General features: G+C 40.1%; 1 protein-coding gene across 1 annotated transcript; it reads right to left on the reverse strand.

The window, feature by feature from the left end:
• Window positions 1-1268: 1268 nt before the first annotated feature.
• On the reverse strand, window positions 1269-27349 carry TNFSF4 (TNF superfamily member 4). Its single transcript, XM_004469418.4, has 3 exons — window positions 27200-27349; window positions 5883-5931; window positions 1269-4326 (listed from the first exon to the last, which is right to left on the reverse strand). Exons 1-3 carry the CDS (start codon window positions 27347-27349, stop codon window positions 3977-3979), a joined length of 549 nt encoding a protein of 182 aa, XP_004469475.1. The 3' UTR covers window positions 1269-3976.

A 27349-nucleotide genomic window follows, 5' to 3' on the forward strand; every position in this document is an offset into this window, starting at 1 on the left:
ATGTGGATCTGTCTAGAGGCAGGATAGCAGTGGTTAAGAGCATGGTCTTTGGTGTCAGCTATCACTAGTCTTGAGTTCCCAGCTCCAACAGTTAACAACTGTTTGACTCTGGACAAGTTACTTTACTTCTCCAAGTCTCAGATTCTCATATGCCAAATAGGAATAATAATACCTACTTCAAAAAACAGTTGGGAAGATAATTAAGCACTCTCTATAAAAAATGCCTAATAAGATGCCTAGTCATGATAAGTACTCAAAAAAAGGTATCTTATTACTAATAACACAAATAATTGCAATAGATATGGTGCTGGAGTGGAAGACAGCTGGACTGGAGGGTGATTTTTGTATCCTTAGTGTATCAAAAGCATAAGAAAAAATAAGATGGGCAACAGTATAGGGTAGAGATCACATACTCAATGACATGGGGCAGGCAAGCAAATGAGTGAAGCAAGTTGGTGTAAGAAGAATCCTGGAGAAAGAAGAGTTCACAGTCTTCCTAACGGGTGTAGCTGCTACTCCGCCTGAGAGGATTGCTGTTATGCCAAAATCAGGCCCAGCATCACCAGATCTCCTATTTTGTTTAGTTTTTCAAAAGATGCCATACATTTTCCAATATTTCAATGTTGGCAACTAAATTCAACTTAGCGAACAAATGAAGCACATATAGAGGCCTGATTGTGAACTTGGATGAGAAGAAAGCTGAGGATGGAGCCCAGAGGAACACTAGCATTAGAGGAGTGGGCAGAGAGGGAGTAGGGGGACAGCAGGCCGAGAAAGGCAGAGAAGGAGAGTAAACCAGACAGGGAAGAAGCACATTTCAGAAAGGAGAGTCCTCACGAGTAGGAAGGTGGTACGGGGATCATAGTGGCCAAACTGCACCAGACCAGCCCATGCAGAGTTGTAAACACTTCTCCAAACTACAAATGTAATTCCTAATAAGGGGAGGGGAGGTGATGCAAAGAGATCATCTCAGGGTTAGGGATGAGGCAAGAAGTCCCGAGGGAAGGAAGAATAGTGCATGGTAGAATTCTATTTTAATCAATCTCTTGAACCATGAAGAGGGGCCCAGAAGATTTCCAGTAAAAGTCTGGTCAGAACTTAACTTTGCCAGCACAACTGTTCCCTGAACATAGCTCTGATGGCTAAAATTGAAGCAGTTGGGAAACCAGAAAGCTTATCCTGTCCTCCCCTCATCAGTCATGTTAATCAAATCATGGAAAAGAAGAGAAGGATAAATAAAAACTCCAACACTTCAGTGAGTAGTGAATCTTAAGATCTTTTCTTTATTTCCATGTAAATATCAATATTATCTTTAGCTATATTGGTTATATCTATATTAATACTCTCAGAGAGCCAGGAGTAGACTAAGTAAAAAATTATGACTTAAAATTGGGGACCCACCTGGTATGCTCAAAAATAAGTTAGGATTTGGATCAAGATTGGAATCCCACCAGCAGTCTTCTAAATAGAAAGTCGATAAGTAGTAACTAATTACCGCTTTTGAAGAAATCAAAAAGAAGGCTGAGGAAAAAATTTAGCTTGTCAGAAAAAAAAAAGTTCATAAAAGAGAAACTTAGACCTCTTGATTCATAGCAACCAGGACATATACAAGTAATTTGTGAATTAACAGGTAGCTTATGAGCCAAAGACTCTAGAATGTTAGAGACTTAGATATCACCTGGTCCATTTCTCTCATTCAACAAGAGAGGAAACTAGGAAATTATTTGCTCAAGATCCCTTGACTAATTAGTGACTCAGTCAAAATTGGAACTCTAATCTCCGGACTTCTTAGTCAGTTCTCTTTCCACAAAACTTTGTCATGCCCAGAGAAAAGTTAATTGTCCCTTAGAAGGACAAGACATGAAGGGACTGAGACAGAGAAGATGCCTATTCTGATGGGCTGGTGGGTGCTAGTAGTACTTCTGTGTGGCTGAAGGCAGACAGCACAGAAGAACAAGCCAGGCGCCACCAAGGGGAGTGGGTGCCTCATGAGGAGGGCCCATGGCACCCAAGACAACTTAACCCATAGAACAATTAGGCTTAGACTTGGTGTATGCACATCCATGAGAGATACACACAGAAATTACAACCTTGAAAAGTAAACACACATTTTCTTAAATATTCCCTAAAGTCATAAACATTTGCTTATCCAGATACCATTCATTGAGTAACATCAACTCTGCAGAACATAGTCAATATCAAAGAATTAAACAAATAAACACACACACATACACATAGATAAATCCTCTTAGTAGCCAGACAGAGATTACAAAGTCCTTGCTCAGAATAATTCATGTAAAGCCTTTAGCCCAGTGCTGGGGCATAGGCCCTCCCAAATGGTAGCTATTGATATATAAGTGCTTTGATAGCCACCCAGAGCTTGGTTATTTTCACAATACAATATTTATTTAGTTTCTTTCGGCAACAGATTAAAACAGAGGGGCAGGAATATAGTTCAAGATAGACACTTAAAAAGAAATAGGAAAACTGTATCAAGTAGAAAAAATACAATCCAAATGTGTAACAAGGGCCATTTAGTGTAGGGGTGGACAGCCCTCCATTGCTCTGTAAATCCTGAATGTATCACTCCATTGATGACACAGAATTATCCAGAAAGATTCAATTATGTGTCATGTACTCTATTTAAAATGGAAGAGAAGCAATTGCTAAATTAAAAGTTTTTTATCAAAAAGTTTAACTTTGTAAAAGTTTTGACACTTAGAGAACTTAAATTTGGAAATTTGACCTATGAGAATGTAGGTCATTGTGCAATGCAGATGTACATTCACCTACAATGATATAAATATGGTACATTATGTCAAGTTAAAGGGGACATGTAAACTAAATATAAGGAGCTCCTATTCTCTTGACACCTTGGTATGGGCTGATTAGGTCCTTCTATTCTAAATTAATAATGTGAGATCATATGTGGTATTATGTTATTCCTAGAGAGACACAATTAATTTTTACAAAGATACAATAGCTTCTTAGTGCCTTTTGACATAAAGTAGCTCTTAAAATAGAATCACATCATTGTTTGAAACTAACAATGTGTTCTATGTGTAGACGGCAAGAGGACAAGTGGGAATCTCAGCATAAGCAGGATGAGTATGTGTTGCTTTGCCAATCTGTGTAAAGAATGTTTTCCTCCCCAGACTAACTGCTTAAATTTCTATCGCATTTTACCCTGAGACCCAGCATCACTGCTACCCCACACAATAAAGATAACCCTCACAATAAATCATCTCACTCTCCTTATTTAGAAAAATCTATCTTGGTTTTCCCTAAACTACTAATTAGGTTTATCTCAGCGTCATATCCCCAGGATGATTTGAAGGGAAATTTTTATTGAGGTTGTTGAGGCTGGGAAAGCAGAGTGGTACATTTTTAAAAGGCCCAGAGCACTCAGTGTTCCTGAGACAACTATCTTCAAGTCCTGACAGCTGCTCACCAGTAGTTTTTTCTTTCAAACACTGCCAAATAAGAGAGGTATTTAGGCAATATGCAAACTGCAATAAGTTAACGTTACAAAGGCAGCTTTGACAACCTCATAACCTTCCTTCTTGTTCCCCTTCATTTTGAAAATGCCAGATGTCCAAATTCCAGCATATGGTGGTCAGTGTCCTTTTGAATAAGGTTAGTTTACTATGATCCTCTCTTGACCAAAGGCAACAACGTGTCTTGAGGAAGTGGAGCCTATTTTCTCATTCTTGCAAAGGTACCTAAGACTTGAGGCAGGCATAGGTGTGTGAGGTTTAGGTGATTTAGAAGATAGGATAAATAAGGTTACTTGATATGTAATATAAGTTTAAATATCCCTGAGGTGCAAGGGAGGGAATCTGCCTCTGGTCAAGTCCCATGAAGCCATTTGGGTAATGGGATGCTGAGCTGGGGTGTCTCCTGAAGAATCAGTCTCATGTCCATCTCCTGCATGGCTTCCATGCTGGTGCTTGCCTTAGGTGCTGCCACAAGATCCTCAGTGGACACAGAATTCACCAGGACTTTGATGGATGAGAATCAGCTCCCCACCATTCACCTTGATGTCTTCACAGGAGGTATTGTGAGTGGTCATGTTCAAGTAGACTTTGTCTTTGAAACGCAGATAGGCCACTGTGACGGCATTGACAGACCTGACCTTGTTCAGAGGGAGAAGAGGGTCCCTGTTCTTTCGGTATTGAAGGCCAACACTAACCTCCTGGGAGAAGTAGCCCTTCAGGGAGATGAGATAAAACCCATCACAGTTGATGATGATGGAGTTGTCTTGCACCTTCATGGCTTCTTGCTTGTTTTGAGATGTGATGATGAAACCTTTCTCATTTTCACACTCTGGAATGGGAGAGGCAAGAGGAAAAAAAAAAAAAAAAAAGAATGATTCCTAACCACCACATTAGGCAGGAAACTGGAAACTTCCAATACAACCAGAGTCATGTGAAGAGAAAGTGATAGGGAGAGATTTTAGGAAGAGTGAAAGCAAAAGAGCACTGTGTTTCTACATGTGTGTTGGGGCCTCTGTTACCTGTGAATGGAAGAACAGGTAAAGCTAATTTTTCTTGTGGCCAAGAAGGGGCTGTGATTCAGGAGCTGAGAGATTATGGCAATTGTCACAACAGGCTTACGGCAGGAAATGGGGCTTTAGGGTCTCCCTGACTTTTCGGAACAAGGTAATGTTGGCAACATCAGTGCTCCCATTCTTTCTTAGTAGATAGGCAACGACAGAGGGTGGCAGTGTCCCTTGCCTGGTCTTGAACACTGTTCCCACTTTAAAGCTTGACTCAAAGCAATTGAGTTTACCTGTTCCTTATTTTCCCTCCACCTGGCACTGGAATGATACCCTTCATATGTCTCAGGCACTAGAATTACAAACAGCATTTACTACTGGTCTTGGCCAGCAGTCACTTAAGCCTGATAATGCAGCTGTGCATATCAGAATATCTGTGGGCTCAGGATGGGCTCAAGAAGAAGCTACTGGGGAGCTCAAGGAAAAGGAACTGCTTCCCATTCTACATTCTTATTGCCAGTTTTTTTTTTGGGGGGACGCCAGTGGGGGAAGATGCCTTGGCAAGGGTTGTTGTATCAGGAGAAAGAGTTAAGGCTAGGTAGCTTTATGCAGGGCCAATCCAAGTGTAAATCAAAAAGCCTAAATTTCTTTTACTTCATTATCATCCCTAATATTATCCTGAAGGACCAAGAAATCATGTCTTGGAATCTCTGCTTTGGTCCATTGTCCCTTAGTGCTAGAAAAGAATAGGTCCCCACTTCTAGCTACAATTCAGTAAGTTTTCATTTGTACCAGGACCATGGGATAATCTTTGAATTGAAAATAAGAACCAGTTATGGAGTACAGGATATACTTCCTTTCAGACTCAGGATAACTTAAGAAACAAATGAATATTCATAGAGAAATCATTGGTGGTTGTATAATCATGGGTCCGGTCAATGTTCTCCTGGTATTGAAATGGCACCTTGCCTTCATGTATGGGACCTCATTAAGGTCTTATCTCATTGAGGTATAATCTTGTTCCAGAATAGAATTTTTGTGAAATGATGTGTCTTACAATCAGATGGACTTATAAGAAGAAAAGCATTACTTTCTTCCTGAAAAATGAGAATAATTCCTACCTCAAAGAGCTCTTGGGAGGATTAAATGAGGCATATAAAGAAATTAGTACAGAAACCAGCCCACATTTGGTATCTAATTAATCACCTTTTTTCTTTATTCAACTCTCTTGGTCCCAAATGAAAATAACATGCAGGATCCAACAATTCTGGGATGTAATGCTTCCCTAGGAAAGGGAGAAATCTTGTGCTCTGGAGAAAATGAAGGGACTGAAGAGGAGATTTGTTTTAAAATATGAATTAATTGAACTTTTGACAATACTTACTTCTAAATTGTACTTTTATACTTTGAATTGAAGGATACTGAGGTGGCACCTGAGGGAGGAAAAAGGACACATTTTTAGAAAAAATGAACAAATGGAATTGGCAAGTCATATCAAATGAAACTGAAATGCAATAGCCTTTAGAGGAAAACTCCAAAAGGGCTTTGCACTAGACAAGAACTTGACAAAAAACTTGGCTGTGTCCATCAAGTTTATACCCAGACTTCTCATCTGCCTCCATTTCTTTTCTATAACACCTCTTAAGAGTTAGGACTATTTCCCTCTTTAATGCAAGCATCTAAGATCTTTTCTCAAGTCCACCAAATTCCTTGTTTTGACTTACTAAGCAGCAATTTCCCATGTTGAAAGTCAATAGTCACCTATAAGAATAATCATATACCATCCATTAGCCATGCAGGATCTAAGCCCCCTCTAGATTTAGAGGTAGGGTGGACATCGCCATCCCAGTGTCCTCAGGATGGAGGAATAAAATATGGATTAGAGTGGACTTACTGTTATTCTACTATAGAATTATTGTGACTCTAGCAATGGAAGAAATTACATCATTGATGTGGAGACAGTGGCCATGGGCATTGCTGAAGGCAGGAAGAGGGAAAAAGAGGTGTGATATTGGGGCATTTTTGGGACTTGGAGTTACCTTGAATGATATTACAGGGACAGATGCAGGACATTATATATCCTGCCATAACCCACTGAATGGACTGGGAGAGGGTGTAAACCATAACATAAACCATAATCCTTGCTGTGTAGCAATGCTCCAAAATTTACTCATCAAATGCAATGAATGTACCACACTAATGAAAGAAGTTGTCAATGTGGAAGGAGTGGAGGTGTGGGGAGTGGGGTATATGGGAACCTCTTATATTTTTTAATGTAACATTTTGTGTGATCTATGTATCTTTTTTTAAAAAAGATAATAATAATTTTAAAAAACGACAAGAAACCACTTCATATTCACTAGGATGATTATAATCAAAATGTTAGATAATAACAAGTCTTGGCGAGGATGAGCAAAAACTGGAACGCTTATACCTTGCTGATGGGAATGTAATATGGTGCAAATGCCTTGGAAAACAGTTTGCCAGGTTCTTAAAATATTAAAAATAGATTTATAATATGACCTGACAATATATCCAAAAGAAATGAAAACATGTGATCACAATTTTTGCATACAAAAACTTGTAGGGGAGCAGATGTGGCTCAAGTAGTTGGGCACCTGCCACCCACATGGAAGGTCCCAGGTTCAGTTCCCGGTGTTTCTAAAGAAGATGAGACAGACAGCAAGCTCATGCAATGAGCTGGCTTAGCAAGCTGACACAATGATATGACACAATAAGGAGACACAACAAGGGACACAACAAGGAGTGGGGGTGATTCAAGCAACTGGGCACCTCCCTCCCACATGGGAGGTCCCAGGATTAGGTTCCTGGTGCCTCCTAAAAAGAAGAAGAGCAGACAGAGAGCACACACAATGAACAGACAGAGAGAGCAGACAGCGAATGCAAACAACTGGGGGATGGGGGATACCCAGCCAGCTAACAGGGAGGTGAAGAAGGTCAAACACCACACCAGGGAGCCAAGAGTGCCTATGACTGCAAGCAGGAGAATTGCATCCATCATCCATGTGGAATCTAAGCCCCCTCTCAATATAGAGGTGGAGTGGATATAACCATCCCAGGGTCCACAGGATGGAGGAATAGAGTATGGATTAGTGTGGACTTACTGATATTCTACTGTGGAACTATTGTGAATAGTAATGGAAGAAATTGTAGCATTGATGTGGAGAAAGTGCCCACAATAGCTGCTGAGGGCAGGGAGAGGGAAGAAGAGATACAATGTGGGGGCATTTTCAGGACTTGGAATTGTCCTGGGTGGTACTACAGGGACAGATGCTGGACATTGTATATCCTGCCATGGTCCACGGTGTGGACTGGGGGGAGAGGGTAAACTACAGTGTAAACCATTATCTATGTGGTGCAGCAGTGCTCCAAAATGTATTCACCAAATGCAATGAATGCCCCACGATGATGATAGAGGTTGCTGATGTGGGAGGAATGGGGTGAGAGGGGTGGGGGGTATATGGGGACCTCATATTTTTTTCATGTAACATTTTAGAAAAAAATAGAGAAAAAATCAAACAAAAAGAATAGTCATATAAATAATCATCTTGTTAAGGAACCCATTCAGTCATAGAGATCTCCTCTTAGAGAATCCTGTGATTAATCAACCCATCCATCATAGTCTCAGAATCCCAGAACATACTGGGAGTGAAATTCAGAAACGTCCTAGTTAATTGCTCTTTTACTGTAAGACAAGAGTGAGGGAATCAAATTTTCAGGGGACATGGGTAATAAAAATTGGCCTAGTCCTTAAGAGTTCAGAAGATTGGGGTGTAACTTTTGAAATGTGGGGCCTTTCTCTTCCCTTCAACAGTCTGAAAAGTCTAATGTGAACCAAGGGAGACTCAACATCAAGAAAAGAAGTAAAACACGGAAGAGAGGACGTCCAGTCACTAAAACATCTGTTGTAATGTGGTAGTTAAAAGAACAAAGAAGATCAATATGGAGCATATTCCAAGATACAGTAAGTGAAATAAAGTGAAAGGCAAAACCATGTGTAGAGCATATTCCCTTTTTGTTTTTTTTAAAAAATAGTAGTAACGCTTGCATGGCCATTGAATATATCTGAAACAGTACCCATGAAACTGATCACAAAATCTATCCCTAAAAGAGGAATTGGAATCCTGAGGTCTACTTTAAAAAAATTTTTAAAACATTTGTACCAAATACTTGAATTACCTACAATAAAAAGAAATAGATCACAAAAAATGTTACATTAAAAATATAAGAGGTTCCCGTATACTCCACACTCCACCCCACCCCAGTCCTCCTACATCAACATCCTCTTTCTTCATTGTGGCACATTCACTGCATTGGTGAACACATTTTGGAGCACTGCTGCACCGCATGGATAATAGTTTACACTGTAGTTTACACTCTTCCCCAGTACATTCAGTGGGTTATGGCAGGATATTTAATGTCCAGCATCTGTCTCTGCAATATCATTTTGGGCAAGTCCAAGCACTGAAAACGCCCCCACATCACTTTCTTCTTCCTTCTCCCTGCCCTCAGCAACCACTGTGGCCACTTTCTCCACACATGCTCTAATTTCTTCCATTACTATTCACAATAGCTCTATGGTAGAAAACCAGTAAGTCTACTCTAATCCATATTTTATTCCTCCATCCTGTGGTCCCTGGGATGGTGACATCCATTCCACCTCTATATTGAGAGGGGGCTTAGATTCCACATGGATGACGGATGTGATTCTCCTGCTTGCAGTTGTGGTCACTCTCAGTTCCCTGGTGTGGTGGTTGACCATCTTCACCTCCCTGTTAGCTGACCTGGGTAAGACCAACAACTGGAGAGTAGGAGTGCAACTCTGCTGAGGCTCAGGGCACAGCTGGCACACGGACAGTCCAGAGATTCAAGTCTCCTGAGTATATACCAACCCCAGCACCAACCACAGGTTCAGTAAAAGTGACAGAAGAGGCATGTGTAGAAAGGTCACATCTGAGTCCAACCCCATCACACTCAGGAACAGAAATTCCAAAGCGGGGCCCACTGACAAGGCACTGAACTCCAGAGCCATCTGCCATGACCATAGAACCTGTGTGTCTCCGTAGTCCTCAGGAGCACCAGTACCTGGGGTTGTAACTATGTTGACTGTCTCTAGGATCCTGCTGAGGTGTGTATAAGCAAGACCCCTCGGATGACCTCCCCACTCTCTTTTGAAGACTCTTAGCCATATAAACTCATATATAAGATAAACTATCTTCCAAAAGATACAATTTTTAAATACAAAAAAATAATAATAAAGTACCAGTTCCAACTTAAAAAAAAAATTATATATATATATATGTACGTATGTAGATATACTAAAGCCCAGGATATAGTTTAGAACCAAGAAAATCAGAAGCTCTACACTAAGGAGGCCATTGGTGGTCATAAGTACCTCTAAAGCTAAGAACTATTACCTTAGAAAAATGTCAGAGACTCAGCAAATACTCCATTAATTTTACCTATTATTATCATTAATAATCAAGCAGTAAATTAAAAATTCAAACATTTTAAATATTTACTTTATATATAATAGAAACTTAAACTATTGACAATAACCTTGGACTTTTCCACATATCCCTTGTTAGCATCGATTCAAGAATTCATAATGAATTTTCTTATACATTTTCCTAAATTTTCTTTTTCTGTACATATCACCCCAAAACATTTTCATTTACTACAACATTGTATTTTATGTCTCTTTTTAAGGTACATACATCTAGTAAAAACCTAGTTTAACTAATGCATGGTATTGTCTGGGGGGATGAATATCATTTTATCAATTTTTTTTAAAGATTTATTTAATTTCTCTCCCCTTCCCCCACCCCCAGTTGTCTGCTCTCTGTGTCCATTCACTGTGTGTTCTTCTGTGTCCACTTGCACGTTTGGTGGCACTGGGAAACTACATCTCTTTTTTGTTGCGTCATCTTGCTTCATCAGCTCTCCATGTGTGCAGTACCACTCCTGGGAGGGCTGCACTTTTTTCATGTAGGGTGGCTCTCCTTGGAGGGCACACCCCGTTGCACATGGGGCACCCCCACACAGGGGTGCCACTGTGTGTCACAGTACTCCTTGCACAAGCAGCTCTGCACATGGGCTAGCTCACCACATGGGCCAGGAGGCCCTGGGTCTCGAACCCTGACACTCCCATACGGCAGGTGGATGCTCTATCAGTTGAGCCATGTCTGCTTCCCTATTTGTCAATTTTGTATTGCAACAGTCCTTTCAAAATTTTTCCTCTCATTTGCACAAGTGAGAATTTCTATAACATAAATGCATGAAGGACACTTGTAGAAATAGTAATCTATGCATATTCAATTATATTATTATATGCCTGTATTTGTTTCACAGTAAAAAAAATGAAACATAATTAACTACTTGAACTTATTGTTAACCTATAGAATCAGAAATATACATAATGTTGTTCTGGTAACAGTCATTTTATGATATCTCCAGATGAAATATCCATCTTGTGTAGGAAATATTTATTTACTCCAAACTGCTATAAAATGAAGTACTACCCATGGAAAACCCGATGAAACCCTGTATTTATTGTATAAAAACTCCTTTAAAAGAGTAAAAAAAAGGAAAAAGAATGCCTTTTGTGCCAGCCAAGAACAACAGCTCTTCCCAGAAGGTTAGTTCTATCAGCATGACAGATGTGGTCTTTTGTGTGTCAAGATGTCCTGACCAAAGTTGTGGGGAGGGATTTGTTTTCACACCCTAAGAAGTGGAATCTCTGTCCCCCCTTTCCTGGCACACTAACTAGTAGTTGCAGTCAAGGGAATTCCACTGCAAACTGTCCACTCAAATGAGGAATTCCCATCCTCCCTTTTAAGTACAACCATTCACCTTACCAAGTTGAAACCAAGAGGGAGAATAGGAAGAAGGGGAAGTCTTTCTGAGACCTGCCTGGTTCTGAGACCTGCCAGTTTCTGAGACCTCTGAAGCGATATTAGTGCTTCGTGCAGAGCACGTGAAGAGATGTGTTGACTTGGGTGGAAATGGGAATCTTTGGCTCTTTCCCCTTTGTGAGCGTTCTGTGACACCTGAAATAAGTTACTTTGTGCTGAAGACAGTGATCTGGAAGAAGACTGCTCAAAAGGCATTTTATCCTATCACCATAATCACCTGGATAAAAAAATACCTCCACTTCTCTCCAGGCCAGTGGGTCCCAGCATGACCTTGTTAAATTAGAAGTAGTTTATAAGGTGGCATGAAGCTCAATATCCAGCAACCTGGGTTCTAATGCCAGGCAGTCAGATAGTGTGTCATTTTAGGCAAATTTCAAAACCTCTCTAGACTTGCGTTTCCTCACCTTTAAACTTATTAGAAGATCTCGGGCATCCTTTTCAGCACTACCTTTCCATGATTTAGATTCTATAAATTATCATTTTGAGTCAATTTCAGTAAAATAGAAGGCCCCTTGTAGTAGGCTGAATTGTAGACCCCAGAAATGGAAGGAAAAAAAAAGAGCGTTATTAAAATTTAGCCAATTCCTGTTTATTCCTTTTATGGGTATGAACCCTTGTAAAAAGGACTTCTTGAAGTTGTTATTTTAGTTAAGGTGTGTCCCAACTGAATGAAGGTGGGCCTCGATCTGATCACTGCAGTTCTTTATAAGCAGAAGTCAGAGAAGGCCAGAAGGCGGCAGAAACCCAGAAGAGAAAGGAGAGGACATCAGCATGTGATGGGAAAGCCAAGGGACATAAGGATTGCTGGCCAGTCAGAGCACTACTGAATCCAGGAGGAAGCAAGCAAGCCTTTTGGCCTCCAAAACTCTGAGCCACTGAATTCTTGTTGTTATGCCAACCCATTGTATGATATTTGTCTAAGCAGTCTAGAAAGTAAGACACCCCTCATCCCTAAATCTGCCTCAAGTCTTTGATCTAAAAGCCCTGTGATTTGCGGTTATTTGACTTTTAAAAAAAATCCAAAGATTTCTGAAAATTAAGGAAATTTCCCAACTCTGTGAAGTACCCTGATGACATAGGGGTGGTAGTGTGCAAGCTCACATCCTTTGAAACCATGGTACTGGAAGCAAGGAAAAGCACATGTGACTTCATCCCTTGGGTTAATCATGCCTTCCCCAGAAGATCACCCTGGGGTCAAAATTTGCTTATTATCTGAAGGTTCTCACTTGCATAAAGTTGACAAGTATAGGTAATGTTATGAAGTAGGAAAAGAGGGAGCTTCCTCTTGCTCCCTGCCCTTCCACCATTTTCCCTCTCAACTTCCATATTTGCATACCTCCTGTTGACTACCCCACTGCCCAGAGACACCCCCCTAGTGCCTAGTTAAAGGACCTCCATGGCTTGGTTCCAACCTCCTTGTAAAGTTTTTGTGTCTTATGATTTTGTGTCATTTGCTTGAATCTTCTTGCCCTTGGATGGAGAGTCTGGATGATGGAACAAAGAGCAAAGGTTTTGGAGTCAGATTCTGTTCAAATTTTGACTTCCCTAGTTTTGTAGGGTTTCTTAGAAGTTATATACTGTTTCTGAACTTTAGTTTCCATATCTGAAAATAAACGAAAATGCTGTCATTGGAATCTTCCAGGAGATGACTGTGAAATTGAAATAAGATAAATTTGTGAAAGCACTGAGCAGTTTGCCTGGCACATAGTAAGCATTCAAAAATGCTTGTTTCATTTGTTCTCTACACCAAGAATGCCCTTCTATCCATTTCTGTGCAGTAAAATCTTACCACCTTCAAGGCCTAAGTCAATTCCCAGATTTTTAGTTTCTGTACTCCCATAGCAAGTATTTAAAATAACTCTAATGGCATTTATTGACTTATAATAGTCACTAGATGCATGTCTCATCTCCTCTGCCATTCTTGGCTGTATGATCTTGGGAAAATTACATTACCTTGCTAATCTTCAGCTTCTTTACCTGGAAAATGGAAGGAAAAATCTATATTTCGGTGGCTATTGTGATATTTAAATGCCTTAAGGTATGCAAATGTTCAGGACCTAGTCTGGAACATTGTAAGGGGTTGATAAATTTCAGCTCTTATTCCTGTATGCACACAGAAGACAAGATCCATGTCATCTTTTCAATTTATTCTACATAATACTATGTTTATATGCTTACTGAATAAAGAAACGAATTTTTAAAAAATTAAAGACTGCCAAAGTCAACTGTTCCCAAAAGTATCAGTCCTCTGGCTCCCTATAGCTGACAGGAACAATCCAAAAGGATCTGGGCTTCATAAGAAAGGATACCATAAAACAATCCGAATTTTTTTTTCTATCTGCATGACAAATGTGGTCTTTGGATATCACAAAAAGCAAAATCCCAAGATCTACTCCAGATACTAAAATAAAATTGAAAGTATCAAAGGTACAGGAAGGCTTCCATGTGAGGATGGGCTATCAGATGAAGCTTCTTCAGTCTGTAAGTCTGAAGAGCATATGCCATCCTCAAAGGTACAATGCAAACTTCTTTGATGAGCCTCCACACCAGAATCAAAGTACACCCCTGAAGTTTGAAGGAAGCATGAAAGAGTATAAATAAGTCATCTTCTAAATGAATCTTAGATGAAGAAATTGAGGTCCACAAAAATGAAGGGATTCCTGCCCTCCAATTCAGATAGTTTTCATTATGCTACACAAATAGTTTTCATTCTTTCAGTGCAAATTTAAATGAAATGAAACTGCTATGAACAGTACATTAATATTCCATCCCTTGTGCCCATTTCAGTGCCAACCTTGGAGAAGAGAAGAAGTTGCAGCATATAGCAGATTGCCAGCTCTGTGGACTGACAATGACCTCAAAGCATGAGGAAAGCCCAGAGTCCAGGCTTCCTCCTGGAATTGTTGTAAGAGAATCCAAGAAAACAGGAAAAGCCAAGCACCAAATACGCACTTGATACATGAGTGATTTGACCAATTGGATGAATAATGCATGTGCATCATGTGTAAAAGCAGCTTTTGACAAAATGGGAAGGTCAGCTAGTCCAATGATTATGAAACTAATGTGCATTAGAATTGCCTGGGGAATTTGTTTTTTTTTAAAAATTCAAATGGTCAGCATCCCAGAGACTTAGATTCAAAAGGTCTGGTTGGAGCCAGGAATCTGCATTTGTTATAAGCACTCAAGGTTTCAGTTTTGAGAATAACTACACTAAGCTGTGAACTTCTAGAGCCTGAAATCCAGGAATGTGTCTTCTACTGCATCCTGTGCAATGCCCTTTCCAAAGTCAGTGCTTAAGAAATGTTCCCTCTACTGGAAGTATCATTCAGTGGGTGAATGAACGAGAGGGTTATATGTTACTTAGCGGTTTAGTTAGAAGTGGCATCAACCATTACTGAGTATCTGGTATGTGGCAGGCATCACAGCCAACTAAGGGAATACTAAAGGGTAGGAACACACAATCCTCTCCTCACCCAACCACTGACAAACATCTTCTAGTTGAAAAATAGTCCATCTACATAAAATGACAAAAGTAACCTTTAGTAAATACCAAATGAGAAGTACCCACAGGCAATGCAAGTGATAAGGTCACAGAAAACAGAAATATCATTGCAGACTTCACAGCTAGGAAAGATTCCACCAGGGAGGAAAGACTTTGATATAGGCTTTGAAAAAGAAAGAGGACTCAGATAAGTAAAAGACATTATATAATTACCTGGAGGTAAAGTCTAAAAATGGGACCATGTTTGGGGTGTTCAAGAAAAATAAAAACAACTTATTGAGCATTTATTACATGTCATATACTCCACTGGTCCTTTCAATTTCATCACCTCATTTGCTGCTCAAAATAACCCTATGGAATTGGAATAATAATTACTTGTTTCACAGAAAGGAAAATGAGAACATTGCTGTTAAGAACTTGCTCAGCAATAGAAAGGTATTAATGTAAGTTTGCTACCACCTCAGAACCCTTTTCATGAAAACGTGACTATTCTAAGCCCCTCTCAATATAGAGGTGAAGTGGACATAATTATCCCAGGGTCTACAGGATGGAGGAATAGAGTATGGATTAGTGTGGACTTACTGATATTCTACTATGGAACTATTGTGATTAGTAATGGAAGAAATTGTAGCATTGATGTGGAAAAAGTGACCACGGTAGCTGCTGAGGGTAGGGAGAGGGAAGAAGAGATATGATGTGAGGGCATTTTCAGGACTTGGAGTTGTCCTGGGTGGTACTGCAAGAACAGATGCTAGGCATTGTATGTCCTGCCATGGCCCACTGGGTGGACTGGGAGAGAGTGTAAACTACAATGTAAACCATTATCCATGTGGTGCAGCAGTGCTCTAAAATGTATTCATCAAATGCAATGAATGTTCCATGATGATGAAAGGGGTTGTTGATGTGGGAGGAGTGGTGTGAGGGGGGTGGGGTATATGGGGACCTTTTATATTTTTTGAATGTAACATTTAAAAAACAAATAAAGAGAAAAAAAAATTTTTTTTAAAAGTACATGGGCAGTGCCGAGTGAAAACCAACACTCCAGTATGCCAGGCCCTTAATATTGATGGATGTACTTATGAACCTGTTCTTGTGAAATTGAAACTTAGCCTAATACTATATACTGCCTAAAAGTTACCTTCTGAAAACCTCCTTGTTGCTCAAATGTAGTATCTCTCTAAGCCAAACTCAGTATACAAATTCACTACCTTCTCCCTGGCTTGGGACATGACTGCTAGGGATGAGCCTTCCTGGCATCAAGGGATTATTACCAAGTGCCAACTAGGGATGCATTTAGAAAAAAAGATCTTGACCAAAAGGGGGAGATATTAAATAAAAATGAGTTTTTATGGCTAAGAGATTTCAAAGTGAGTTGGAAGGTCATTTCAGAAGTTATGCTTATGCACATCTCAGGAGGAACTCACTGACTGTCACAGTTAACAATGCTTCAAACAAGTGGGCTCCTGAGGGCTCTAGAGATATCTAGTCACTATAGGCAGGGCAGATAATCTCAGGAATTCAGCACCCTGTCAGTTCGCCTTACCTTGGAATATATATTCCTCAACAGAGTTAGACTCATTTATAATCTCCCTACACATGGCTCTTCTGCTCCTCTTATTTGACCCTGTATTTTGCACTATACTCATTAAATATATGTCCCGGAGACTTAAATCTTCAGTCTGTTTATATGTCAGTTGAGCCCTGAATCTCAGCAGAGTTGCAACATCTACTCTCCAGTTTATTGGACATGCCCATGACAATTGACAAATGGATGATGATAGACAATGCCCAACCCAAAAACAAAGAGTATCTACAACTGCAAGCAAGATGGATCCATCCATCTGTTCCATGGGATCTAAGCCCCCTCTCAATTAGAAGCAGAGTGGGCATCACCACTCTCAAATCCTCAAGATTGGGGAATTAATAATGAACTAAAGTAGACTTATTATTATTCTACTATAGACTTATTATTATTCTAGCAAAGGAAGAACTCTTACCATTGATGTAATGGTAGTGGCCACCAAAGGTTCTGAGAGGAAAAAGGGGAAAGAATAGGTGTAATATGGGGGCATTTTTGGGACACTAGAATTGTCCTGTATGACACTGCAAAGGTGGATGCAGGCCATTAGACATTTTGTCAAAACCTATAAAATCATGCAGGGAAGAATGTAAACTATGATGTAAACTATATTCCATGGTTAGTAGTAGTGCTTTATTATGTGTTCATCAATTATAACAAATGTACCACACTAATGAAAGATGTTGTTAATGAGAAAAAGTGGGGAGGGGAGGGGTGAGGTATACGAGAATCACCCTACATTCTCAATGTAACATTTATGCCATCTAAAGTGTCTTTCAAAATTAAAAAAAAAAAAAAGAGTAATGAGGCCCTAAGAAGTGCATTTATCTGAGGTCCCAAGATTAATTTAGATTATCTTCATTATCAGTATTGAAAGAGATGAAGATATTCTTTGGATAGTTCTCAAAATACTCTGATATATCTCAAAATTCCCAAAAATTCTCCTTCAGAGAGAGCTCTTTAGCCAATCCCCAGGGTTGCCTGTGTAGTCCCGGTTGCCACAATCATTAGCTGGGCTTTGGTTAAGTGCAACTGTCCTGGCAAAGGTTAGCAGGACCAGGGACAAGCAGAAGAGTCAGAATTTGGTCCTTTCCTGCCCCCTTCAGTTCCTTGAGCCCTGGGCTCCCCAAGAACAGAGATGGAAGTGTTTGATGTGGAGCATTTTTCCAAGAGTTAGTACTGTATACTCAAGAAGGTGATGCTTGTTTCAAGAACTCCTCTTTGGAGAGTGCAAGCTTTCAGCTCTGACTCACTGGGAAGTGATATGGGACTGCCCACCATATATTCATTTGGCATTTGTCCTAAAGGGGGATATTTGTGACAGGATGGAATGATACTCATCAGGTAAGAAACCAGGAAGTGGACTCTGTACTCATTATGTGAGTCTTGCCCTTCCTCACTTGATACCAGGCCACAATGTCAAGATTCTATTTGGAGGTGGAGGTGGAGGGTGGGGATGGGGATGAGGGTGGGGAGTGAGTCAGTGGATGATGGTAGGGAAACATCTGTGATGCACACTCCCTGGTTCAGCATGCCATCTCCACTAGGATGTGAGCCTCCCCTTCCCTGACCTTGGGCTTCCCATCAATCAGAGACAATCTGAATGATCACAGAAACATGACCTCACAGGCTGTCAGGGTATGTCTCAAGGGGCCTCCGAAGTAGAATTTGGGATTTTCCACCCTTCTCCACTACAGTAAGCTGAGAAGGTAGGTCCATCCTGGTGGAATCAGAGTGTACTCATTTCTCCATGGAAGCAACCCCCTCACAAAAGAAAGGGCCCTCAGTACTGATTAGGGAAGTTCAGAACCCTACCCAGAGAGAAAGAGAAAGAAATAGGAAGAATGGGCAAAAACTCATACTCTCGCTGAGGAATCTTCAGTATTCAGAAAGCTTTATCCCATAAGTTATATTTCTCAGAGATGAAGATAAGTGGGTTTGAAAACCTAGTTAAATAAAGAATTCATTGAGATTTAGTGATCCCAAAGAAAAGTCATTTTAATTCTTATTCAAAATCTTCTCTTTCTCCCTTTCTGACTCTTACCATGCTTGCCAGTTCCTTTGTGAGGCAATCTCTTCCTTAATCTCCATCTTCTCCCCACTGCACAGCCCATGTGATATCTGTTACCTTCCTACCTGTGGCCTCCTTTTACAGACCCTTTCTGAACTGTATTTTCATTACCCCTAATGCTTAGCAGTTGACAGATTCCTAAGAGGAACCTCATGTATTCATATCAATAACCACATCAGCCAAAATCGTCCATGTGGCATGAACATACCTTCAAAATTATGTGATTGACTTAATGTACCAACTCTTCATATGCTCAAGAGAAAATTTTTCTTACACCTGGATTTCTCTTCCACATGGGGCAATCTTTAAAGTATACCAACAGAGGAATCTGCCAAACATGTCTGAGAACTTCCTTCTTAACTTCGTGATTGAGGAAGTCTCCACCGTAATATCCTAGTACTGGCTTAGCATCTAAGCAACGGAAAGGGTGGGTTTACAATGTATACGCCATGTGACTCAAAATCCTACCGTGCCTCAGACATAGTTGGCACTTAGTAAATAGCATTTTGCTGAACTAAAGTGGAACTTAGCCCCTTTGGCTACACATGGGCACATAATATCTGGTGCTGTTTCTATCTAACACATATATTTGTCAAGGTTTATAAAATTGCCCCATTCATCCTTAAGTATAAATGGAGCAGCAGAATTATTACAGTTAATATTTTTCTTTTTGAAGTCACTCATTCCCCTTCTCATTTGCTATATAAAAGGAGGGACCACCATTGCCTTAGGAAGACAACCTAATAGGGTGGACAAGGAAGGCACTGGGTTGGAGTAGAGATGCCTGGGTTCTGGTCTGGGGCCAGAGAAAATCCTTCCCCTTCCTCAGTCTTTAATTTCCTTATCTCAATCTCCAGCTTCAATCCATAAGTTGCTTGGAATAAATAATATCTTAGGACCCCTCCATTTCAGAAATTAGACAAATCATAATATTTAAAAGGGAAATTCTAAGAAGTTGGGTGAATAAGGTTGGAAAGAAGACCTTCAACACAACAGACCCTTTTGCTATAACAAAAGCAGCAGGGCCTGCTCCTCCCATGTGATTCCTCTTATAGTTAAGGAAAAATCCAGACTTTCCCTAGTCTTGTGTTTGCGATGATGCTGTAAGCCCCAAGCGCATTTGGAAAACTGTCAAGAACAATACAATGGTACAAAATGAGACTCATGACTGGCAAAAAAAAAAGCAAACAAAAAAACCTAGACATCTCAAAATAGCAGTGGAATGATGAAGATGATGTGACAATAACAGCATTTTAAGCAAAAGTCTTCCTTTAAATGGAAGAGAAATCAAGTGCCCATCTGCAAAAGATAAGTATGCTCATTTATAATCCCAGTTGAGAAACTGTGTCAAAGCTGTGGAGCTTCTTGTCATAGGAGAGAAAAACAACACAGGTGCTGAGGCCCTGGGCTCGGAAGCTTTGTACCTGCCTTGCTTAGCCAGCACTTATCACATACTACGTTATTGCTTGTTTCATGGCCTGCTTTTCCCACTGCGGTGAAAGCTCTGGGAGGGCAATGAGGACAATGTCTATCTTGCTCACCATTGTTCCTTCAGAGCCTGACAGATAACTTCTGCCCCATAAATATTGTTGAATAAGTAAAAGAATAAATGATTAAATAGATATTTGCCCACAGTATGCAAATCACACCCTCCCGCACATCAAAGTAATTGTTATAACCAGAAGATGATAGAACTGGAAAGACCCTGGGAGACTATATAGTCTAATCTCCTTACTGTTAAAAAAAAAAAAAAAAGAAAAGAAAATAAATGACTGAGCTAATACCAGAAAGCAAGGTCCCCTTTCCCCTCTATGAATATATCACACATGCAATGCTATGATTGTTTTATTTTATTTTTTTTAATTTTATTTTATTCACTTTTTTTTAAATATTACATTCAAAAAATATGAGGTCCCCATTCACCCCCACCTCCCCCACCCCACCACTACCCCCACAGTAATACTCTCCCCCATCATCATGACACATCCATTCCATCTGGTGAGTACATCTCTGGGCATCACTGCACCCCATGGCCTGTGATTCACACCATAGCCCACTCTCTCCCACGTTCCATCCAGTGGGCCATGAGAGGACATACAATGTCCAGCAATTGTCCCTGCAGCACCACCCAGGACATCTCCAAGTCCCGAAAATGCCTCCACATCTCATCTCTTCCTCCCATTCCCCGCACCCAGCAGCCACCATGGCCACTTTTTCCACACCAATGCCACATTTTCTCGATTATTAACCACAATAGTTCATGAATAGAATATCATTGAGTCCACTCTAATCCTTACTGTATTCCTCCTTCCTGTGGACCTTGGCTTGATTGTTTTATTAAAAAAAAAAAATCTGAAGTATTATGCCATTGTTAAAGCTTCATTGATCATGTTGTCTACATTTGTGCAAATGGGTTTAAAACCCTTAATAAAAGAGTCTGTCTTCCCTGCACCAGGTCATACATAAATCCTTCCCCAAATTTTTCCCAAAAGCAATCGACATCAGAAAAGAAAAGAAATTTTAAAAACAGTCAGTCAACATTCTTAAAACTCAGAGTCATGGAGACATAGCTGAGTGTAATGGAAAGAGACAGGACTGGAATTTCTAACCCTGATCTTTCTGTGAAAACCTAGGCAAGTCTCTATACCTCAAAAGTCCTCATTTGTAAAATTGCACTTAAATATCTGCCATATCTTCCTCCAAGGTCAGAGTCAATAAGTAAGGACAGAAGTAGAGAAAAACTTTGCAAAAAACAAAACAATTTTTGGGTTCCCAGAGACCAGGCAGCCAGTCTCCTCTGAAACAATGACCATAAACAGTTTAAGACCTTTCGAGACCTTGGCGCCCAACACACAAGGAATTCAATATATATTTTATATTACTAAACTGTAAAAGGAGTGTTTCATAACTTGCTTTATAATCCAAGAAGTTTTTTCTATTTTCCTTTGATGACTGTTTTAATGTTTCTTATCATTTTTAAATAAATTCATTGCCATTTTCATCCTGGTCTTTGACACTGCTTCCCTGGAGCTCTAAGCTCATGCTTCGGCTCCCGGCAGGGTGATTTGGCTCCCTGAGTATGCTCCACTTAAATTCTCTGGTTCCCTCAGTTCCCAGTTTGTACAATATAATCCTTTGGATATCAAGGTTTTCTATTTACAAGCTCTTATTAAATTAGTATTGGAAGAATTAAAGTCGGGGTCTGTCTGTCCATCTGTCAGCCAGGTGTATTTTTAAATAGTGTTTGCATCCTATCAGAGCTAGACAAATTTAAATAAATTAATAGTTTAACTAAGGTGAGCTTTAGAATGAAAGGTCTACAAAAAGAAAAGAATTTTTAAATTACAGCAGGTCTATCCCCAATGTTTCTAGTATTGTGAAACAGGAGCCACCAGACCACATGCCTCATCTAAATAATAGTTTCCTGAAGCTAAGTAAATACAATTTTGGCAGCCATGTCAGTTAAGAATTGATTGAAGTATATTGAAGTGGAGAGAGACAAAGATAGCCTGGGCTATGTGTTCTAAGTGCATAATTTTAGATTTCTGAACCACTTTCAAACACAGCCTGAGAAGCAGACACTGAACCTAATAACACTTTTTGCCCTCATAAATTCTCTCCTTCACTCTTCTTTTCTTTTCAATACCCACAATGATCAAATAAGATACACAGGAATGGTATCACCCACCATCACACTCCCACCTCCAATTTTGGAAATGATTCAGCTGAGGCTCAGGGAAATTCAGAGAAGCTAAAAGCCTGGACTGGAGGCGATTTTTCTCCTCTTTGGTCCAGAGCACTCTCTTCTGCACCTCAGGGACTCAGTGAGATGTTCTGTATTTTAGCATAAGGAAGTGTTTTAGTTCCTTCATTTGAAAAGATGAAGATGGCTACACTACAAAAGTACGGGTGGCTACAAAGAAAATCCACAAGGCATGGGATGTTGTGGGATAGGATTCCATCCCAATTCTGACACTTTTCATCTGTGACTGTGGGAAAATAACCTTGCTACTTTGTACTTTTTGTTTCCCATTTGCTAAATAAGGATTACAATATTGTATGTTCTATCTTCTAACTCAAAGGACTCCAGAAGATTAACTTTCATTTTCCATGACGGGAAAATCCCTGAAGTTCTCTGAAGGGCACAGAAATAACTGCTATTAAACAAAACCGAATTGGAAGGGCAGGGTGGCCAGCCCCTACACAAAGCTTTGTCTGGTAACTAGGGGCTGAGATCAGAGAACAGAAAAAGGGAGAAAATTTTCCTAATCTTAATTCCTTAGGACAAAGAGGGTAGGTTCTATTTTAAAAGCCACCAGAGAATGTTTAGTTTTACTGTGGTGCCCCCTAGTGAAGCATGAGATTAGACTCACTTTCTATATTTGCCTCTACATATAAAAGAAGTGCAATTTGGAGCAGCAACATTTTTGGTAATTTTCCTTGTATCTTCTTTTGCATGGAACAGAAAATAGAGAGCACCCTCAGCATGACGTACAAAACTCTTTGTGATCTGCCCCCTTTGCTTAGAATTTCAGCTTCCTCTTCCGTCACGTCCATCCTTGAACACTACTCCAGCCATTTTGACAACGGGCTGTCCCGGCCCAGAAAGCGTCCTGCCTCCTACCCACTGCATCTCTCTTGTCGATTTAAAGAATTTTGCTACCCATTCTGATATCAGTTCAAGCATTACCCCACACTGCCCAGTATTTCCTGCATCCCTAGAAGACTTAGGTAGACCCTCCTCCCTCCTCTCCTCTCCTCATTGGACCTTGAGCATGTCTCCACTTGTTCCCCCTTTTGCATCCTGCCCTTCACTTCTCCACCGTGAGTTCAGAGCTCAGAGACCTTCTCCAATGCATGTTTGCAACCAATGCCTCAAATGGTACCTGACACAATGTAAATACTCTGAATTCAAGAAAGGTACTCTAGATTGCTAAGAGAAGGAACGCTAGTATAGGAGTCAGGAGTTTCTGTTAATCGTGAGTAATTCCCTTATCATCTCTGGACTTCTGTTCATCTGAAAATATACTAATATCTGCTCAACTAGCCAACAATTCTGTTTTCATAGTACCTCTATGGGAATGAAAAAGAAACATCAGAGGGGTTGAATTGATTTTAATTCCCATAGATTTGTTTATGAAATGCAAATTCAATTGTGTTCAGAATTATATGATTTGCATGTCTGTCATAAAAATAAGTATTTCTACAAAGCATATTATATTACATGGGGAGAAATTTATGTTAAGCGATTCTGAGATCCTTTTAGGCAAGCTCCTCTTTCTCTTCCTCAATGATACAAATAAGTTATGGCCTGAAACTCTATCAAGAAAATGTGAATTCTAATTTTGGCTGACATTGTCACAGAACTGATCAGCTCACTTTCCTGGTACCTCCACTTCTGTTTTTCCCAGCAGCAAAAAGGGCTAAGAATGACTAATCGGCAGGAATTATTGCTAAAAACACTCACACCCATAAAGTGCTATAATAAAGGAGATAAAAATCTTGGAAGAGCCAGGCTTCAATGGCCTAGAGGCTCATGAATATAATTTACAAAATATTCTCACCCTATAGGTCAGTTTTCTACTACAATGGACTCCCAGCTGAGGTTCCAGATACAACAGGAAGTCTGATACTTTCAACAGGAGCCCGGATAATTATCCAAACATTTTGTGTTGTTCTTAATGAACCAAAGCACTCAATTTCTTAAAACTTGTCCTGAGCATTCTTCTTCAGCATGCACTTATTTCCCCTTTCTACACAAGGTATTTTGTTACCCGAGAATAGGTTATTTAGATATGTAGAAAGTATATAAATTAAGTATATATGTGCAAATTTGATTCCCAGGAAAATCCGTAGGTTTAGACATGAAAAATCTACTAAACTGTTTACTTACATTTTGTTTTTCTCAAGTTCTCATAGCCATTCTATAAATATACAAGCTATATACTCACAGAATATCGAGCTAAAAAATATCTCACTGACTATCTCAACTACCTCATGTTACCGATAAGAAAATTGGTCCAAACAGGAAAGTGGGTAAGGTCTATCTTTTTTTTTTCTGGTATCTCAAAAATGAAAACCTCTGTTTTCACATATTTATACTAAAACTCAACCTAGTGGCAAGAAAATAGAGGTTACTAAATAAACCTGGCCAAAGGGAAAACTAACTGCCAAATGGAGTTTAATAGCTGTATCTGTTCTTTTACAGTCACCAAGGTAGACAATTATTTTATAAGGCTAAAAACAAAATTTTTAAAATAAGGAAAAAAGTATGACTATCTTCCAAATACCTTTCTCCTATAATAGAAGAGAATCAGTTTAACTGGGTGATGAGCATTTTCACTCTATTTCATTCCCATGTACATCAATGAGATACTGTCTTATAAAAGTTGAAGCTTGATTTACATTACCAATAATGCCACCTACCCCACCCCTCAACCAAAATTCCAAACAATCTTGTAGGTGGGTCTAAAAAGGTTACCAGTCTGTGTCCCGTTTTTAGCACTCTATACCCTCACTCTCTCAATACCTCTCTCTTTCTCCCTGTCTCCATACACCCACACACACCCATACACAAGGGGCCATACCATCATTTGATATAGTTCCAGGGAGACCACACATGACCTATCAATGTGTGATGTCCTCATAATAAAGTATGTGAGATTAGATGTAAGGACCCATTGTGCTTACCTTGGTCCTACAACAGCATAAAAAAGTATGCTAGCTAGAACAGTCTAGCAAGAAATAAGAAAACATTTTAAAGTTTATGCCAAAGGAATTTCAGATATCTGGGCCAAAAATAATAGCTAAAGTAAATGGGAGCAAGTTTCTTCAGCAAACAGGTCTAAGATACCTCCTACGTTTTTGCTTCGATTCTGCAAAATTTACCTGCTGTTTTCTTGAAGTTTGCGCCAGGATGAGAGAACATTAATTCTCTCCCAAAGATGGTTCGTGGTGACTTCTAGTGTCCTGAAAACCAGCACTCAGCTTTCTTTCCTGACTGTCACACAGTTGCTAGGTGACTTGCTGATAAGGACACCTCTCTTCGGTGTCCCCTGGGCATCAGTTCTCCAGGAACGATCCCGGCCACCATCCCGGCGGAACTGTCTGTTGTACATTTTGCTCCCTCCTGCTCAGAGCCCTAGTGCAATTAATTAGCTTTGTCGGAGCCATCTGTCCTCTCTTTCTATCATCCCACGGTGTAAGGAAGTATGCAACACTGTGGTTATTTGAAAAAGCACTTTGAGGGCTCCCTGACCTGGCGAAGGCACTCAGCTGTTCTATTTTTGGTTACTTTGTTTACTTCTCAGAACAGCCTACTTCTGATCTTTGCTTTGGGCACCCTGCCATGGGCACATGACTCTTCCACGGCAACCCCCCGCCCCAAATCCTCTACTCTCATTTCACCCATAGGGTTCTGCACTAAAAGAAGTGCGTGGTGATGCGGAGAGGATGAGCGAGCCGTGGAGCTACGTCGTCTGGAGACTCGAGCTTGTGGAATTGGGGGACTCAAACACTGTCTGCGGTGCGGTGATCACAACTGCCCTCCCACCAGCTGCCGTGCACTGAAAACCCCCATTTCCTGCGGCAGAGACAAGCCCAGGCATTTGCTAGGACTCTGCCCTTCTTATCGAGTTTAGATTAAAGTGTCCAGTCTCTGACATGACCCTCAGGAATAAAAGTTCCTAATCGTTGGCCTTTACCAGGGAGAGACTTTTTCAACCCAAAGCAAGAAGCCAGAAAAACAGGAATTATAAGATTAACCCCAAGAAGAGGAGAGCACAAGGAGAATATAGATTTATTTTCTTTTCAGCGGAGTCTCCTGTAATCAAGTACGTTCTCGGAAACCTAATATTTGTATATCTGAACAAGTTAATAAAAAATATATATAAAAAAGGAAAAGCATGAGACCAGGGGGAAAAGAAGGAAAAATGTAAAGAATATCTTAACTGAGGAAAATATTAGAAAGATGATCTACCACTATATCATTACATTGACAAAGTAGAAAAAAAAGGAAAAGTGACGTCATTAAGTTGTGATTATTATGTTACCTTATTAAATTGTCTGGTCTATGTTTGGACATATGCATGTACCCACATGCAGACACATTTCCTTGCCCTTTAAATGCACAGGTGAGCTATTTTAAAAGGATTTAATATTAATAGCTTCACATTAAAAATAAATCCCCCTTATTGTGTATGAAGTTTACAAATATGATGGTAAAGTGGAACTGGGCTCTTATTTCCTTTGTATATTAATTCCCTTATCAGACACATTACCAGCAGGATGGATAAGCCAAGACCAGTGGCTCAAAGCTTCAAAATGACCATAAAAGAATACCAGGATCCTTGCATTGCAAAGAAAAATTGAGTAATCTAGAAGCAGTGTCTGCATTTTCTCTCCCCTCTGCCCTACCACTGCCACCACCAAAAAGAAGGAAGGAAAGGGGAGACAGAAGGGTGTTTGACCACATTTTACAATCGCTGAGGGGTTAAAAAAAAAAAGTTGTATACAACAATTTGGCATCAGATTATTTCCAAGTGACTATATGCAGCTGATGGAGCCTCCACCAGCATGAGGAAGAGGAAGAAAGACTCCCAGCGGTGCATCTTACCTGAGAAGCATAGAAGTGCAGGCAGATGTAGGTGAGGCACAGCAGCAGCCCCAACCCCTGAATCACCGAGGCTGCCACTAATAACTTGTTGCCGAATTTCAGTCTCGGGGCGTTTCCCACATTCTTGTCCAGGGGTTGGGCCCCTTCCAT

Source organism: Dasypus novemcinctus, chromosome 13, assembly GCF_030445035.2.
Source record: "Dasypus novemcinctus isolate mDasNov1 chromosome 13, mDasNov1.1.hap2, whole genome shotgun sequence".
In the NCBI taxonomy this organism is placed as follows: Eukaryota; Metazoa; Chordata; class Mammalia; order Cingulata; family Dasypodidae; genus Dasypus; species Dasypus novemcinctus.